General features: G+C 42.6%; 1 protein-coding gene across 2 annotated transcripts in view; it reads left to right on the top strand.

Annotated features, from left to right (window-relative positions):
• The window catches only part of LOC147894724 (arginine--tRNA ligase, chloroplastic/mitochondrial-like), a 61,409-nt gene that overhangs the window by 12,552 nt on the left and 30,534 nt on the right, over window positions 1-18,323 (top strand). For both annotated transcript variants that reach the window (XM_087384430.1, XM_087384429.1), the window contains 4 exons: window positions 2,839-2,940; window positions 15,413-15,628; window positions 15,892-15,972; window positions 17,338-17,421. In XM_087384430.1, the coding sequence (XP_087240556.1) occupies window positions 2,839-2,940; window positions 15,413-15,628; window positions 15,892-15,972; window positions 17,338-17,421 (483 nt within the window). The remainder of the gene's footprint in view (window positions 1-2,838; window positions 2,941-15,412; window positions 15,629-15,891; window positions 15,973-17,337; window positions 17,422-18,323) is intronic.

Consider the following 18,323-nt stretch of genomic DNA (forward strand, 5'->3'; position numbering starts at 1 on the left):
GGGAGAGTAGACCCTTGAGGGAGGTCCAGTGGGATCCGGGAGTGTGGCTCTGGTCCTCCAGGGGCGGCCTTGGCGAGCAGAGGGATGAGATGCCCTTCTTTTCCTATACCATACGGATTGGCAGGAGGCTTCAAATGGACTCTTCGAGGTGGACCCCCTCGAGGGAGCGGCATTGGGTGACCCAGAGAGTGCCTCGGGATGTCCGTTCCAGGTTTTGGACACAGTTATGGTTCAGTTTGCAGCCAAGAAAGATATCCTACTTCTTCTAGCTGGCTGCCCACGGAGGCTTGCCCATTGAACTGTGGTTGGAGCAGATGCGAGTGGAGGGGTAGTGCCATTGTTGCTCTGGTGGTTTCCTGGAGACGATTCCACATTGCCTTTGGAGTTGTCGCAGAGTAGCAAGGATCAGGATGGGAGCCCTCAGGATTATGACCCGCATGCAGAGTCTTTAGAGGGACTACATGTGGAGGATGGTGGCCTAGTTGACGGAGGGATGACACGCGTTCTAGATCGATGAGATCTCCCCAACCTACCGGATACAGGGTTAGAGCATATAGAGGATAGAGCTCCATGAGGCAATACCTCGTGATAGCCTAGCTCCCCTTTCTCCTCTGGAGGATAGCGTTTGGGAGGTGGTAGCCAGTATCATTGCGTGGAACATTTGGGTGGCTCGTTGCATTCTCGTGATGGGTGAGCATCAGGTTCCACCGGCGGCTACCATGGTCGCCATCTGGAAGGATATCATCTATACTCTACGCTTCGCCTGGGAGTGTGGGACTCCAGGCTCTAGAGCGACTATTGAGTGGCGTGCTCGATTCTGCAAGGCTTGGCCTGCAGGAGTCTTCTACATCTTCACTCCGTGAGGGATTCGCTAGTTGTATAGTCTCCCCACTTGGCTGTTAGCCCCAGTACCAGAGATTCCCTAGGCAATGAGCTGGGTTTCTCTTGAACAGGCCGGTTTTTCTTTCAGCCTTTTCCTAGTTTTTTCCATACTCAGCACCTTTGGGGCTATTGTTTGAATGAAGTCTTTCAAGCATTAATAGAAGGTTCCTTTCTTTGGAAAAAAAGAAGGTTAAGTATGATGTACAAAAGACTCTAGGACTCTTGATGCTACTTCCGATATTGCAGAGGCCATGGGAGAGTATTGCTATGGATTTTATCTTTGATCTTCCACGATCAAAGAACGGGAATGATGGGATCTGAATCATAATTGATAGGTTTAGCAAGTAGGCCTCCTTCATCCAAGTCGCGAAGACTATCAAAGCGGACCATATGGCGCACAGATCTTAAGGCTTCATGGGATGCCTAAGTCAATAGTAAGTGACCCAGATCCAAGAATGTCTGGTTTATTTTGGAGAGCACTTTTTGATAATATGGATACAAAATTAGCGCTCTCATCGACGTTGCATCCTCAGACAGAAGCCTGTTCTCTCAGCCTGCTTACTATACTAATGTGTATCTCAAGAGTAGACCCCTATACCTTGGCCATTAGATGGTTAACCATAATAGTCTGGTGATTGCTTGCATCCATGGGAAGTACCTCCCATCCATGGATTAGGAGTTTTGCTTGGAGGCCCTCTTGATCCTTGGTTTTACGATTTTGGAACTTTTAAGCAGCAGGCTATGGTGAAGAGCGCGTGTTGGGGCGAGGGATATTCTGCAAGTCAAGTATGGGCTGGTTAGCAATATCATATAGTATATCCACTTAAGCTTTCCAGAGGGTGGGCTCGATGATAGGACATGGGTGATTTCTTCTTTTAGAATTCTTAGGAATTACTATTGTAATACACACTTAAGAGATCTTCTTCATGGCAGAAAAGAAAATATCGTTTCGTCTATCACACGACAAACGGGAAAGGTAGTGCATTGAGTTGTGGACTAGCTCCCATTCTTGTTTCCTGATGGTGGCCAATACTCTTTTTCAATATGATTTTGAGCAGGGAGTTCTTGGTTTGTCTTAGAGTGCCACTGTTGCCTAAGCGCTTTTGCGCTCTTTTCATACCAACTAATCCAAGGTATGGATCCTTCATGTGACTTCCTGTGTTTTTAGTTGTGTATGGAAAGGAGCGCTGTGCTGCGATGTGGATTGTGTTAGTGAGGAGAAGAGCTTTGGCATCTCTGCAAATGTGCGCTAAGAAAATGACAAGATAGCTACCATAGATGCGGTCTAGTAAATGTTGTAATAAACAAATGCTTATCAAAATTTACTATGAAGATTGTAAGTTATTCTTTTTTTTGTCCTTTATGAAACATGGAATCGCTGCGAACGTGTTTGCTTAGAGTCTTGTGTGTTGATAAGATATCTCCAAGCTGGGCACTATCATGTTTTTAAGACAAGAATTTTCGTCCAAGTGGTGGCCAGTTGCTATGCTTCAATGATTTATCTTATCTTTTGAGGGTGCGTATGCTACCTTATTGAATTCGCTTGTATTATATAACATTTTAATTTGGATATATTCTAATCTTATGAAGGTATGTCTTTTTGTCACCTTAACGGACATGCAAGTTCTATAAGAATTTTTGTCCAAGTAGTAGCCGGCTATTGTGCTTCAATGATTTATCTTTTGAGGGTGTTTATGCCTCCTCCAGCTACATTATTCACTTGCTGTATACAAGTTTTAATTTGTAAGATTGGATATATTGTAGTCTTATGAAATATATAATATTACATTTATGTTGGTGCATAAGAGGAGTAAGCTTGCTTACGAATCACATGCTTAAAAATATAATGCGTGACTTGTTTTTAATGCTCCTACTATTTTCCCAAGTAATGCGATCTTTCTTGTACATTTTTAGTTTTTGTAACACTTTCACTAAAGAACATGTTGGTTCTTGTAGGCTATTGCAAAAAATCTACCTTCGTCTCTGATGATTGAAAAGACAAGTGTCGCAGGGCCTGGCTTTGTTAACATTGTTCTCTCAAATAGATGGCTTGAAGAGGTTTGTCAGGCTGCTTCATCGTTTTCATATCTCTCTCTAGTCGATGGGTTACTTTTAAATTACCATAGTTGTGTGGATTGAAACAAGCATGCTTCTCATTTTTTGGAGGGACGTGTTGATTTAAATATAACATTTGCTTCGGAGTGTGAAAAGCGCACACGCACACTCTCTCTCTTTCTCCCCCCCCTCCCCTTCACCCCCCTTTCTCTCTTTTCTTTCTCAGAAGTTTTTCTCTCAAAATTTTTGATTTTTGAGATTAGATATGTTTGTGTCAGGAAGGTATATTCATATGCATGGCGCTTTATTCTGCACAAATAGGTCAACTAAAGGTGAAAGGGATTCGTTTCAGTCACTAAGTCAGTTATCAGTTTTATTGTTGCGGTTGCAAGCACATATGCATTGAAGGCAAAAGGTAGTTACACAATGCTTGTCTTGGCTCCACATGAGAAGATTTTGAAGTATCTGAAAAGTATAAAAGAGGAAGTTGTTGCATCCATATGTGATGAAGCAAGGATGTCCAGTTTGCAAAGGTTTATGCATGATGAAAAACCCAAGCTCAAAGCTTCTAGGTGCAAACAGTAGGCATGGTGGCATGTATGTGCTTGATAGTGAAGGATGGAGAAAAAGCATGCATGCTCCACTTTTAAATAGCACTCCTGCTTAATCCTTTCGGTGAATGCCTCTCAAATGAGGTCTTAAATGGCTTAAGGAGGAGCCCCTCGGACCTTTGTCAGCTCCCCTTCAGCACCTCTTTGATCTGCTCACTTTTTGAGCTCTTCACTACTGCTAGGGTCTGCTGGATCTGCTGCTGGTGCCTTTGCTGCGCCCTGCTGCTGCCTTTGGTCCATCTTCTCCAATGCCTGGAAGATGGTTGGGAACTTCTGCTGTATGCTGAGCCTTATCGCTTCCGTTCTCTTCCCTCATTGATCCTCCTACCTTGTGTGGATTCTTTATAAACGGCTTGGCGAAAGAGCACATATATACCTTTGTAAGACTAGAATAAGTGCAGGTAAAGAACAGTCTCAGTAAAAACCTGAGGATGCTATTAGATATCCAAAATCTACAATGACACTCTGACCAAAGGAGTTTGTTCACAGAAATCTCAGCCTACCACAGGTGTCAAGCCAAAGAACTTTAGGCAGAAGAGGTGATTCCTCTTACAAAAGGCTATCGAGACTGAAGCTCCAAGTCCTTCCAGTTGAGGCGGTCTACAAAGCAACTTAAGAAATCTGAGCAAACCTCCACATGTTAAGGTAGTCCCGGTACAAGTGCCATAGGGTTTTTCGGTACCATATTGTACCATACGGTACACGTACTGTATGTCTGGCTGTTTGCATACTTACCTTACCCATCGCGATTCGTGCTGCCTTGCTGTCTTTTACACCGACTGCAGCCGCTCCTTGTTCTTCAGTTCCCCTAAACTCTTACAGCTCCAACCTCCCTACAACCTCCCTTCAACTTCCTTCACCTCTCCTACAACTCCCTTCAGCAGCCAGCTCTCCCTAAAGATCCCTTCCTTCAGCTCCCTTCCCTCACTCCTCATTCAGCCCATTCCCCTTCCCTCACCTCGGTCCTCTACATTCAGCCTTCCTCACCTCAACTTTCCCTCCCCTCTACATTCACTTCTTCATTCAGCCCCCTTCCCTTACATCTACATTCGGCACCTTTTTTTCATCTCTACATTTAGGCTGCTGCTGCCTATTTCAGAATCAAGAACAGTCCGCCGTCCCCTTTTGTTGTTGTAGCCCGTTGCAGTGTGCAACAGCCCGCTGCACTCTTTGCAAGACATAAGGACATTCAACTCACGAAGCTAGTATTTATGATTCTTTCTTTTTTCTTGGTCCCCTTCATCTGTGTTTGTAAAGCACACCATTATTTTTTCATCAAATTCAAGTGCAAGCAAGATCAAGTGGAAGGGGGGATTAAGGTTGCATTGCGATGCCACAGGCGGATGCAGATGATATCTTGTATGAGTATGCAGTCCAATTTATGATGACTTGGCTATGGCTACTGTTGCTACTCACGATCTTCCTCTTGACGATGTCAAGGAGAGAGAGACCATCGGCAGGAATACTAAAGAGTGTTGTACCGTTGCTTCTTCATTTTGATATGAGACTACACATAGCTGAGTTTGAAATGAGCAAAACAGTAGTAGACGGTGATCTCTCTTTCAACGTCTTGCACACACACCAATGGAAAAGAATGGTCAAGGTAGTTGTGGAGGTGGGATCATAGCATATGGGATTGGATTGCATTATAAGAAGATACATACCACCATGCTCGAAGCTTCCACTTCAGCCAATTAGTGAGGGATGAAAAAAGTATGGGGGCAGCATACTTTCGGATAGATGGATTGATGTGAAGAAAAGGAGCATTATTAATACCTTGGTCTGCTCTTGTCTAGGCACAGACTTGTTGCGGGGTGTTGATTTTATGATGGTAGAGTGGGCCATTGTAGAGATGGGCATAGAGAACGCCATTTCGGATAATGCTTCCAATTGCAGAAGGATGGGAGATATGGCAGAGGAGGAGTTTCCTTCCATATTGTGAGACTTATTGATGGAGGACACATGCAAGCTTGGTTGGGTGTTACACTAACATGAGGGAGGCAAATAATATCCTGGTATTCTTCAGGAGAAAGCTCAAGTCATTGTCTATTTTTTGGAAGTGCTCAAGGATGGAGATACTGTGGTCCTTCAATACTTGATTCACTTAGATGTTACTTTTCTTGGAGCGGCTGTATGCTGTGCACCATGACTTGCGCCAGATAGTGGTATCTGATCAGTGGACACTTTGGGACAGCTCATAGATGCCCTTCATGTGCAGGAATAGAGGCCATTGCGACTTCTTTGAGCTCACTGTTTGTGATGCTTTGTGTGACAGACATGGACAGATGCACCCTTGGTCTTTTATACCACTTGATGCCGAGGGTACATACAGAACTAGACAAATGTACCAGCCCTTCTACATCTAGATAATCATATTTACCCATTGTGGTAATTTGGAGGTTTATTGAGGTTAGACCTTGTTACTAGGGGATGCATTCTTTGAAGCTTAACTCTTAGAACTTGTTTGAGGATGAGGATGAGTAGGTTGGATCGGAGTTAGAGATTCAAGAGTGTGAGTATGATAGTGATGATAATACCGTCATTGATGGAGATTTCGACTCCACATCTTTCTCCGAGAAAGAGAAAGGTGACATGGAGTCTTGATTCATGTCCACTGTCCATTGTCACATGAGTTTTGATTTTTAAACGACTTGGACATGATCATTCATACATTTGATATGTGACATGTCACGTACATTATAACTTCTATATCTATTTTGTGATTCAATTAGACTACAATGGACTTGATGTTTCAATTTTCTTTATCTTGAATGCTCAATGTTCAATCTTATTCTGTAAATAAATATGTCACATGTGACGCGTGTTTAAACTTTAAAGTTAACTTGTTTATATCTTGTGGATGGTAATCTTTAAAGTTAACATGTTTATATCTTGTGGATTGCAATGATTGTTTTGTGGATTTAAATTTCATACTATAGATACTAAAATGTTTCTATAACCCCTCCTCTCTCTCTCTCCCCCCCTTCTCTCCCTCTTTTTTTGGGAACAAAAAAATTACAAAGGCGGTGTACCTGACGTACCTACATTTATTTTACGTAGTATGCAGGGTACCGGTACTCGTGTTGTATGTATCATAACTAACATACGCTACCAAGGAGCAGTCCTGCGGTGCATAGTTTTTAGAAATGCCATTTCGGGGCTTTTGAAATGGTATAACATTTTAGAAACATTTCTTGAAACGGAAACTCTGTTTATGGGCAAGCATTTTCCTCTGTCCGAAAATAATGTGCGAGTGCCTGTCGCCATTTCGTTCTTACTCCCCCTTGTAATGGTTTCGCTTCATTTCTGCCTCCTTTGGCAGCTCCCCTCCTCCACCCGCTCCCCTCATGCACACATTGGCAAGGGTAGCCTGAAATCAGAGTGTCCCAATAGAGATTAGGGGGGGGGGGGATCTGTTGCCCCCACTTCGACAAATCCAGAGGAGCAAGATCATCCCTATGATCATTTGATGCTGACATTTAGGAGTCGAAGGAGACAAATGACTCCATGGATGCTGATGATCTTGAGGAGTGATTTTTGGATTATGCTATTGCACTTACCTCTATGATTTTATCAGATTTTTGGATCTGATATGGACCATGTTTTGTATTGACTACATCATAGGCTGTCGTACTTATTTCTAGGATATTGTCATGTGACATGGATATGGATCATGGATCATATTTCGTATTAATTTTTTGAGGCTTCTACTTAGGCCCTAGACTATTCGTCATTTATGATCTATCATCTATGGTAATTGATGTAGCCTGTGTGGCTTTGTCGAACTTTGAATCTCTGAAGTTATAAGACATTGTGAAATTCGGACTTGAGCAAAGAATCAGGATGTATGCAATATCTTTGAATCTTTCAACTTTCAAGCTTCCGTAATGTCAGCATTAATGATACATGTATGACATATATATAAATAATAAATATATATGCTTTATTAACCTTAACCAAAACTCCGTTTCCATGGTTTCTTCTGGTGATCAAAACTCAGAAACACTGTTTCTCTGTTTTCGAAACTCATGGGAACTTGCTACGGTGGAGGACAAGATTGCCATGATGGAGACGGTCATTGAGAAGGCCTCCACGTGGGTGGACTTGTAAAAGGGTCTTGCAAAGGCAACCGTTTCAGACACTCTACTTGAGTAGTAGCAAAGGGCTAGCAAGGCTTTGTGGGGTCACTATCACTTTTGTTACCCTTTACCTTGGGTGTATTAGAGTATGGTATTGAGGGTGCATGATGGGTCAAATGAGTTCCTACCCAATATTAGTCTCTTGTGATGCGATTCAGAGACACTCAGGCCGAGCTAAGGACACTATATAGGCAAACATCCCTACCAGCCCATCCATATATTAATATCATGGATGAGGACCCTACTCTTGTATATGTAGAGAAGAGGCGAGTCCTCTTACTGTAAAAAGTTGTGGCATGCGAGAGTCTTGACGGACTTGGGCGGGGGTCTGTTGATACACCCGCATAAGGATGCGAGGTCTATGAGACCTGCAATATTGAGACCTTGGCATGTATAACTTGGAACTATAATGACACTTTATGGTTAGAGGTAGTAGGGCTCTTGGATTTCTAGGATGAGATATTGCTTTCTATCTAGAGACTCATCAGAATTCAGAGTGCCAGTGTGTGGATACCCATAGGAGTCTAGCTATTGGGATGAGATCAGGAAGGGTGCGGGGACTATGTGGATATGGTGTAGCAATAGTTTTGTATAGATAATCTGTTACAGTGATGATCATTTTTTGCGGTGGAGAGACGTGACTTGATGCCAGTTTCATGTGGATCCGGACTAGGAGCTTGCAGGCTGCTACTTTCTTTTAGACAACATCACATTTTGTCAGGGAGTTTCAAGAGGATGAAAAGACATCTCCATGCACTGTCTTATACTAGGGTATCATGGATTTTTCGAGCCGCCAGGGAGGAGGCGGGGGGCGGAGGGCGAGGGTTGAGGAGCCGGCGGAGGGGAGGAGGTGGGAGGCGGAGGAGATGGCGGAAGAGGGTTTGAGGAGAGTGCGGTAGAGAAGGGGAGGGGGGTGGATGAGACGGCGGGGGGAGGAGTTGACAGGGTGGAGGCGGCGGAGGAGGAGGGTTGGGGGTAGGTGGAGTAGGATGCAGGAGGGAGGAGTTGGGGGGGCAACATGCAGTAGCTCCAAGAGCTCCTCGCAACGGATCGGCTTCCGTCTTCTAGTTATATTATAACTTATCGGTCCTGTGCTCGTACGATATGTGTGTATGGTCTTGTGCCGTCAGCTCAGGTTGGAGAGCAAGCATCACTTCTGATTGTGATAGAGTTCACATGAGAGTATCATAGCTTGGTCTTTTCGAAGAAGAGGAACCATATTCGTTAGAATGAGAAAGAACTATTGGCTACCCTTAAGCTAGACAATGGTTGAGCCAAAGATATAGAGGGGCTTTGGACGGAGTAGATTGCACATGGTACTAGTACACTAGTTCTAATCTTGGTAAAGCTATTCAATGAAGTAGTTTGCACCAATTTCTCCCTCACTCGGATGCGTAACACCATTATTGCAATTGACAAGGTAGGAGATCCCATGAATCCAAAAAACTATAGGAACATTATGATTGAATTTGTTATGTCTAAGATTTATGAAGCGCATTCATGCTTCCCTAGAGATAGAGTGTGAGGCGGATTAAGAGAGATGGGGGAGGTAGGCTTTTGAGTAGATCATGAGAAATGGGTACATTGACCTTGTTTGGCTTGTAAATGGACAAGCTCGATTCCTTTATCATGACTTTGGGACGTGTAGGTCCCCTACCAGTTAGCTTCTTGGTCAAGCTATATGCAGATGACATGTGCTACCCTCCTTCTCGGCTAAGGGTCTTCAACGGCATTTGGATGCGCTCCAGTGTTTTTGTGATACACAAGGTCATGATCTTCAACACATCCCAAGCGGCCGCAATAGAGAGTAATTTATCTTCGATGGGGCTCTGATAGAGATGGTTTTCATCGTACACATATGCATGTGTTCTCTTTTTAGGTCGAATCTTTATGATGCAACCAACTATGCTGGCACGTTCGAGCAGGGAATCTGCCGCACTAGCCAGACTCGAGTGTGAGTGCTTCCACTCAACATTTTTAGGATCCTTAAACAAGTCTCTTTTTTGGCTCACTTATAGAGACAAAGTGGTCCCGCATAGAGAGACTTCAAGTTTTTCTTTTTGCTCGGATGATCTGCCATCAAGCCATTGATCTTGTAGCAGATTGTACTATTAGAGTTTGGGACTACTACTCTACAGTTTGATGTAGTCTTCAAAGTGGTCCTATATCTCCATTTGGTCAAGATTTTGGTAACAGGACATCCGGGCTATGCGGATTGCAATGACTACTGTTGACTTCATCTATGGCATTGGGATAAGAGAAAATGGTATGATGCTTAGATACACAAGTAGTCTGCAAGGTTGGGACTAGAGATGGATGGATCGCCACCATTTCAGTATAGCTTGGAGGCACCATTCATTCCGCTCGCTTGTCAAGAGGTGAATCACGATATCAGAGAGGATATCTTACAGCTCCACACATGCAGGTTAGGCCTGGTTAGCACCTACTGAGCTTCCGGTTAAACTCAGCTTCTACAAAGATCATTGCTTACGGATATCAAAGTAAGGGTTCATTGAACCGCTGAGCTAACATCCAGATTCATCTCTTGCATGCAATAAAGATCTTGATTTGTGAGTTTCGGGTATCTTCACGCATGCTACGGGTTGAGATAGGGTGGGCAGAGGGCATCCCATGTGAGAGATGGGTCTGCTCTTTATATGATATGTATGAGACCGTGACAGAGGATCCTATCATTTAGATGCCTTGTATACTATGAGATCCATGGATGACACCACGGTCTTTTTAGTAGCGGTTTTGGCCCTCTTAGAGAGTTCTTGGCATATTCGAATTCTTGAGGCCTAGAGTCACAGAGGCTAGTGTTTACTGTTGGAATGGTCACCTCCCCATCTGTAAGCCCCCATATGAGGAGAGCATGGGGGAGGTAGACCTGGAGATATGGGGCTACCACATGGGCAGCACATGAGCTGTCATGTGGACAGCACAAGAGACCTTGTGCAGGAGAGATAGCAAGGGCATGAAGCCCTGGATCTGACCTGGCAAGACGGAATTGCAGAGCAAGCGTACGGACTGCAGCAGGGCACGATGACATCAGCAGGGTGTACGGAACTGTACGGCGCTGGAGAAGGGCCTGGCAGAGGTGCAACATGGCGGAGATTACCAGCACCCTGGTCGGCCAGGTATAGGGCTGGTTCCAGCCAGCCTACCATGCCTAGAAAATGGCAGGGCAGAAGGGGGCTGGACCCTGCATATATAAGAGGGCATCAGCTCTTGAAGTGAGGGCCAAAAGTCCTAGTTTTGTGGGCCAGGGGCCCTGGTTATGGGAGCCCTTTTAGGGCGGTTTTGTAGCAGCCTGGTTGGCCTATTTGGGTCGGCTAGATTGAGGCCTATTTGGGTCGGCTAGATTGAGGCTGCTGGTCAGTTTCTACAAGGGGCCCTTGAGGGCCTATAAAGAAGAGGCCTCAGGCCTCATTTGATATCCAGCCAAGCAGTTTTGGGAGGAGCAGAAAGGAGAGGCACATCCACCATCCTTGGGCCTCTACACAGGAAGTGAAGGAGAGAGGTGTTGCTGCAGACTTAGCTCCAGGGAGTGGCTGAACCTAGACTGTCTTACAGGGCAAAAGGTTGCTGAGATCATCATCTTCTGGAGCAGCCATTCACAAGCAGTTTGGAGCAGTGGAGCAGCTATCTTGGAGCCTACATTCAGGAGGACCAAGGGGACCTGTGCGCTGCAGACAAAGCTTGGCAGGGGCTGCCCTCCTAGGCTGATTCACAGGCAGTAAGGTGGAGAAGAACACACTAGACAGAGAGTCTACAAACGCTTGAGGTGGAGCACTTGGGCTCAGAGATCTAGAAGTGCTTGACATCTAGTAGGAGAACCTTTTGGTATTGTATCCTGTCCTACTTTGTGGACGGAGGGAAATATAAAGAGTTGCTGCTATATTTGTTTCTGAGCATGGTCTATTTACTGGCTTGCACATCTTTGCACATTGGGCAATATTATCAGTCTTCCGCTGTGCATACCCTCTGTTGGGTCATTTCTAACATTTACATGCACAAAGGAGGGCACATGAGAAACTGATTGAGCCCAGTTAAAGCACTATCACATAATTTTTTCCGATGACCCAAGTCTGGGACAACAGGGACCAGATGCAATAGAGTGTCGGGACTCAGAGAGCACCAGGAAAAGTCAGCCAAGAGGTTGGCTAGCATTTGGATGGAGGCCATTGAGTATATGGGAGTTATTACGAGGGTGAGAATTGCACCAGGGCAGCTAGGAAGATTCTTGACAAGAAGTACTCTCACATTACTTTTCACTCCTTGCAGGGCACACTGGCTGAATAATTTGTTGAAAGATATTAGTAAGCTGGATGGCTATTTTTGTCAAGGTATCTCAAAAGAATCTCTTGAAGTATTTATACACATGCTTTGCTTATAATTTCCTCATGCGACCTCTCGGTGGAAAGAATATCCTTCACCTTTGGAGGTTGCAGCCTTTATTTTGGGCACTGATGAGAACATCGGCATAGCTTTGCTTTGTTATTTTTGATTTTTCTCATTTACTCATGATTTTTTCTAAAGCTGCTTACAAGCTCCCTTCTTTCCTTTGTTCTTACGCTTTTTCTATAAATTTTTTTAGTTTCCAAGATTGGATATTTACTGGTCTTATGAAGGTAAGAGGTTGGCTAGCATTTGGATGGAGGCCATTGAGTGTAGGGAGTTATTACGAGGGTGAGAATTGCACCAGGGCAGCTAGGAAGATTCTTGAGAAGAAGTATTCTCAGAATACTTTCACTCCTTGCAGGGCACACGGGTTGAATAATTTGTTGAAAGATATTAATAAGCTCGATGGCTATTTTTCTCAAGGTATCTCAAAAGAATCTCTTGAAGTATTTATACACACGCTTTGCTTATAATTTCCTCATGCAACCTCTCGGTGGAAAGAATATTCTTCACCTTTGGAGGTTGCGGCCTTTATTTTGGGCACTGATGAGAACATCAGCATAGCTTTGCTTTGTTATTTTTTATTTTTCTCATTTACTCATGAGCTGCTTACAAGCTCCCTTCTTTCCTTTGTTCTTAGGCTTTTTCTATAAATTTTTTTAGTTTCCAAGATTGGATATATTTTGGTCTTATGAAGGTATATATATTTGTTTTGGGTCTAGAATTTTAAGGGAAAGGGTAAGAAATAGATGCGGAGGTGGTGGAAAGATGGGAGATAAGTATTTAGACGACTTGTTTTAAATGTAGGTGATAGGAGGAAAGTGCAAAAGGAGCTACAAGGAAAGAATAGATTTGTTTTTAAGCATGCACATGTGACTAGTTTAAGATTTTCTCCGTTCGTTGGTGGGAGTAGTATTGGACAAATGCTCCATTGTTATAGAGTTTGACCGTTCTTATACTCAGCCAAGATGCTAGCTCTTCGCCAATTGAGTACTTGTGGAGCAATTTTAGAAACATTGCATCTAAAAATGGTTCATGCTTGGGGTAACTGATCTTATATTTGTGAATGTAAACTTGAGTTTGCTTGACATGTTTAGGGAAGAGTGCACTCTCGAACATGTATTTGATTGGGACCAGAGGAAGACTCAGATAGTGGTGAAGCAGAGGATGCTCATGAGCATGAGGATGATGATGAGGCCAAGGATCGTGATGATGAGGCTCAAGAGGAGTGGAGGCCTCTATCACTATGTCACCTTCAGACCTTTAGGATTGACCATACTTGGTTGTCGAGTCATTTTTTCTAAGCCCAAGGCTGCAGCCTTGAGGCATGGCCTTCTTTGCTTGTATTTTGCATATTTATACGCTCTTTGATCTATAGTATTTGGACATCTGCACCTCTATGGCTTTACTCTCATTGCAAACATCTTCATCAATGTATGTTTCAGTTTTCTATGTATTTTTGTGTGTTCAAAGTTGAAATGGAAAGTTTAGAACTGTTAAAAGTGATTTTGTTTTCATATTTTGCCATATTGCCATGGCATTCCCTTTTTCCCATCCTGGAACGTTCCTGTTCCGACATTGGACATTCCTAGAACATTCCCATTATCTCTCTCTTTCACCAAGTCTTGGAAAAGTTTATAATTGTGTTTCTTGATGGTAATTGATGGGCCTTGTTGACCCATTAGTTAAGGCTTGGGATGTAACTTTATTTTATGCCGTCCATCATTCTTGATGCAGCTTACTTTTACATGAGTAGAGCAGCTACTCTTGTAGCTATTTTTGATGGCGATACTAAGAAATGTGTGAATTAAAGCTAGCAGTGGGATATAATGAGATGGTCAAGTTGAGCAACCTAAGGGTGGATGGGGTGGACGGGTTACAACGTATAGGAATTTACATTAGTTTCTTGTAAATTTTATAAATGAAGGGATTTCAAGACGTTTTATGAATGAAGAGATTTTGGACTACTTTTTGATTAGCCCTCTCCTTTAGTGCTAGCCTCTGCTCTTCACCTCTGGAGTGATGACAGAAACTCAGTACGAAGACTTTGTATAAATGGATGCTCAAGTATGTGTGGGTGTGGATTTGTTTTTGTGAGAGCATATGTTATACTATGGTCTACACCCACTGTTGGGCGTTGATGATGTCATAGTAGCTAGTCCCTGCTATGCATGATGGAGTTTATGGTTTTCACCTCATGAGTGACTATGATGAGATTGAAACTGCTCTATGTTGTGTTTTTAGAGGATGAGTTTAGGCAATTTCCTGGATTGATCTAGATACATGCAAGTTGCAACGCCTAACCACAGGATGCATAAATTGATGGTCTTAAGCACACTTGAAAACCTTGTGCAATCTCGTATGCTCTTGAGTAGGTATATAGGTCTTTCACTTTTTGAAGAGAATACTAGATGGATATGAGAGTAAAGGATAACATTTTCCTTGCTCGTATCTTACGGATTTCTTTAAAAGTTTATATAAATCTCCTTAGTAGGGAGGGCATATGTTTTTTATTCCTAAGGAGTGTGACTAAGTTTGGTCATCATTGGTCTACACTTAGGCTGATGTTTTGTAAGATTTATAACTTAGCAATTTTGATTTTTAGAATGTGCAATTTACAGGGCGTTGTGAGGGAGGTTAAATGTGTGTGCATGCTGTTTTTGATTGGCATGGCATCTAGTCTATCCCATGCATGTGGAAGCCTATGGTTTGAATCATCTTGAGTCTTTACTGAGAATGCTGAGATTCTTTTAGATAAGTTAAATTTCTGGACTTTGACTGAACAAAGCAGTTTATTTGATTATTGCAGTGAGCTCTTGGGTGGTAGACCCTATGTGGCTTTGGACTTAAAAGGAGTACCTTGAATACAAAATGCATTTAAAGCCAAATACTTTGTAGTATTCAATAGAAGTTAATTGTGAGGCTTCTTCTAGTGGGTGATTCCTTGTCTACCATCTCCTTTTTCTGTACTTAGATATGGCAATTGCTTGGAGGTTTCACAGTCCAGCGAAGGCTACGCAGTAGTAACACAGCTTTTGCTGTGCCATTGATTATGAGATGTGCTTTTGTGATTTGCAGCTTTTAGTCCCTTGCTTGAGAGTGAAGAGCTCTACAATTGTGCATTTGCATTTAGATGAAATTCGATGGGAGTCGCAAGCTTCCAGTTCGTGCCTTTGATGTGTACTTTTTGTTTTGTCTTTAAATATGAAATTGACGGTACTCGTGTATTTTCTGTCTCTCCCTCCTGTGATAACATCTCTACCTTTTGCGCTAGCTTCAGCGATCAATTTATCATTTTCTTATTTTTCTTTGTTTCTTGTGCAGAGGATTCACAAGATGTTGATTGATGGAGTCAGTATATGGGCACCCATTCTTTCAGTGAGAAGGGCTGTGGTGGATTTTTCTTCTCCCAATATAGCGAAAGAAATGCATGTTGGTCATTTGCGATCAACGATTATTGGTGACTGTATAGCAAGAATGTTAGAGTACTGTAACGTGGAAGTGCTAAGAAGAAACCATGTCGGTGATTGGGGTACACAGGTATAGACTTGGTTGTGCATCTCACTTTATTATACGGTCAGGGTCTCGTGGTAGTATTTTTGTGTTTAAGCATGTTTGAAGTAAACATTATAACTAAACAAGAGATGTTGAAGCATGTGTTGTGTTTTTAGAGGATGAGTTTGGGCACACTCCTGGATTTAATCTAGATATATATTATAACTAAATAAGAAGCCTCCCTCTCTTGTGGTCGAATTCCATTTTTTGTATGTACCTGACCAGGATCTGATGCTGAATGAATGCAGTTTGGGATGCTAATAGAATATCTTTTCGAAAAGTACCCCAACTGGGAGGAAGCAGGTGATCAGGCTGTTGATAAGTTGCAGGTGAATTCCTTCAATTATACTTTGAATTGATGATTTCCTGCATCTTTAGTTGTGTTTTTTATACTATCCTCCCTCATGACTGAGTCTGCCCGCCCTTGCTGGAGTCTGGAGCTTTGACAAACACTTGCTACTATGGATATGATAATATAAATACTTGCCTTTTTGTATTATGTGATTGAGAGCCTACGCTATGTATGATGGAGTGACTGGTTCATGACTAGCAAACGCCCAATGACCCTGGGGGAATCTCTAGATGTCATCCATCTAAATTTGGATCGGCTCCTTGGTTTACCTCTACCCGTTATTTTTTTGTAGTAAGGCAAACTCTTATTTCCATTGTGTTGAACTAACTAGAAGGTGTTCGCTTACGTCCTGCATACATGCACTGACCAAACGGTTATTTTGTTAGTAAAACTAAATAAGCAAGGCAAAACTTACATGGCATCATTTGTCGTAGCATGCTATGCACACATGTGATGTTCAGTCTGGATCAAAAGAAATGTGAGCTCTATTAGAGCCTAAACAAATTAGTCAATGGAGCTGCAATGTGTTAGGGCTCCTGACATTATTTTTCTGCTTCACCTTTTGTGGCCAGCATCTGTGGTGAGGGTATCTTTGTGAGGTGTACTGTGGAAGGTAAAGGCATGGACTTTATACTGTACAGATGTCTCTATGGTCGAGTGGTAAGTTTTCTGATGATTGAATGTGTAATTGTTGTTTTGAATTTTTGTTAGGTCAAGCCAATTATTATTGTCCTATGTTTCTGGTACAGCTGCATGGGCGACAATAGATTTCCCAGTTAGTCAGGAAATGTTGTTGCTTCAGGTAAGTGTAGGTTGGCTGTGCACTGTTGAATGCTGCTCACTGCAGTTAAGGGGAAAAACACAGAAAGTGTCAGTTTATGCGTTGGAACTTGGCAGAAGGGTTTCTATATTTATCATTTGTATCAAGTTTGTGGAAAATAATATCAACGGTATCAGGGACTTTTCACATGTAGTTACAGGACATTATCTTAAACGTGAAATGACAATTTACAAGAACTTTGAGAGATGCATGAATAACAGACTGCTTAGAGAATCTGTTTTTATGCAGTAAAACATGTTAAAATCTACATACGTGCTTGCTACCTGTAAATTTTGTTGATGCGTGACTTTTCTGAAGCTGCCTCAGTCATCAGTGGCTCATTTACAGACATGCTGCAGGCATGCAAATGGGCGGGAGTAGGAAGGGAGAGAGAGAGGGAGTATATCAAAATCTCTTAAAGAAGCTGTTTCTTGTAGTTTAGAGATTTCTCACATTATTAAATGTCTCCACCAAAAACTGTATACTTTGGATTGATTTTTGGTTTCTAATTATTTGGAGCAGGAGTTCTACAAAGCCTCGAAGAAAAGATTTGATGCAGATCCTGTATTCAAGGAGAAGGCACAAAAGGCAGTTGTTCAACTCCAGGTATGTCGATGGTGGAAAAATTGGGGCTTGGTATTCCTGTTAGAAGCTTTTGCAAGGTCCACTTATGGGTTCCATTATTACTTCTCTGCTTGTCCAGCTGCCCAAGTTTTTGGAGCTCGAGTTCTGAATTGGGGCTAGCAATGTTAAAAACGTAGTTAAATAAACAGAATTGTTAGGTTGTTTAATGTGTTGCCCTTCACACGTGTAAACAATTGTTATTGCACATTTTGTAATCTTTTTTAGTTGGTTAACACTTCTCTTCTGTAGGGTTCACAACAAAAATGAGAGCTATGGGTTAGGAAAACTTGTTTCTAGGAGTTCTGGTGTCTTGAGTTGATGTGCTAGATGTGTGGGGTGCATGTATGAATGCAATGCATGGCCTTGCAAACATCTGCATGACCACCAGCTTGGAAGGGAGAGGGATTGAAACCCGTGTTTTTCAAATTCACAATCTGACACTCTGACTCGGTGTCGGAACGGGGTTCCGGTAAGGGGGAATGGGGGAACGGGATGTCATGAATTCACATGGAAGTATACCAAATTATGAGAAGAAAGCCACTTTTAGCAGCTCTAAACTTTCCATTTGAGCTCTAGACTTTTAAAGACACTCTTAGAAAACTCGAAAATGGAATGCACATGTTTGCAGTGTGCTTAAAGACGAAGTCTAGAATACTATAGATCCGAGAGCATATAATTTTGGGATGGCATTTGCCTCTTGCTTCAGGTTTTAAAGCATGTTCCTTTGATGTTGAGGCTTGTCGATGGAGATAGTCCTTGTATTGGGAAGGTATATGAAGCAATGGATAGATGATTGAGACCATTCAAAGCAAAGATGCTTTGTATCCTTGGAGGAAGGAGGAGTTGAGGACACTTGCAACCCCTTGATGGACAAAATATAATTC

This window comes from Dipteris shenzhenensis, chromosome 14 (genome assembly GCF_047967505.1).
Source record: "Dipteris shenzhenensis isolate YYH24624 ecotype China chromosome 14, Dip_SZ_1.0, whole genome shotgun sequence".
Taxonomy (NCBI): Eukaryota; Viridiplantae; Streptophyta; class Polypodiopsida; order Gleicheniales; family Dipteridaceae; genus Dipteris; species Dipteris shenzhenensis.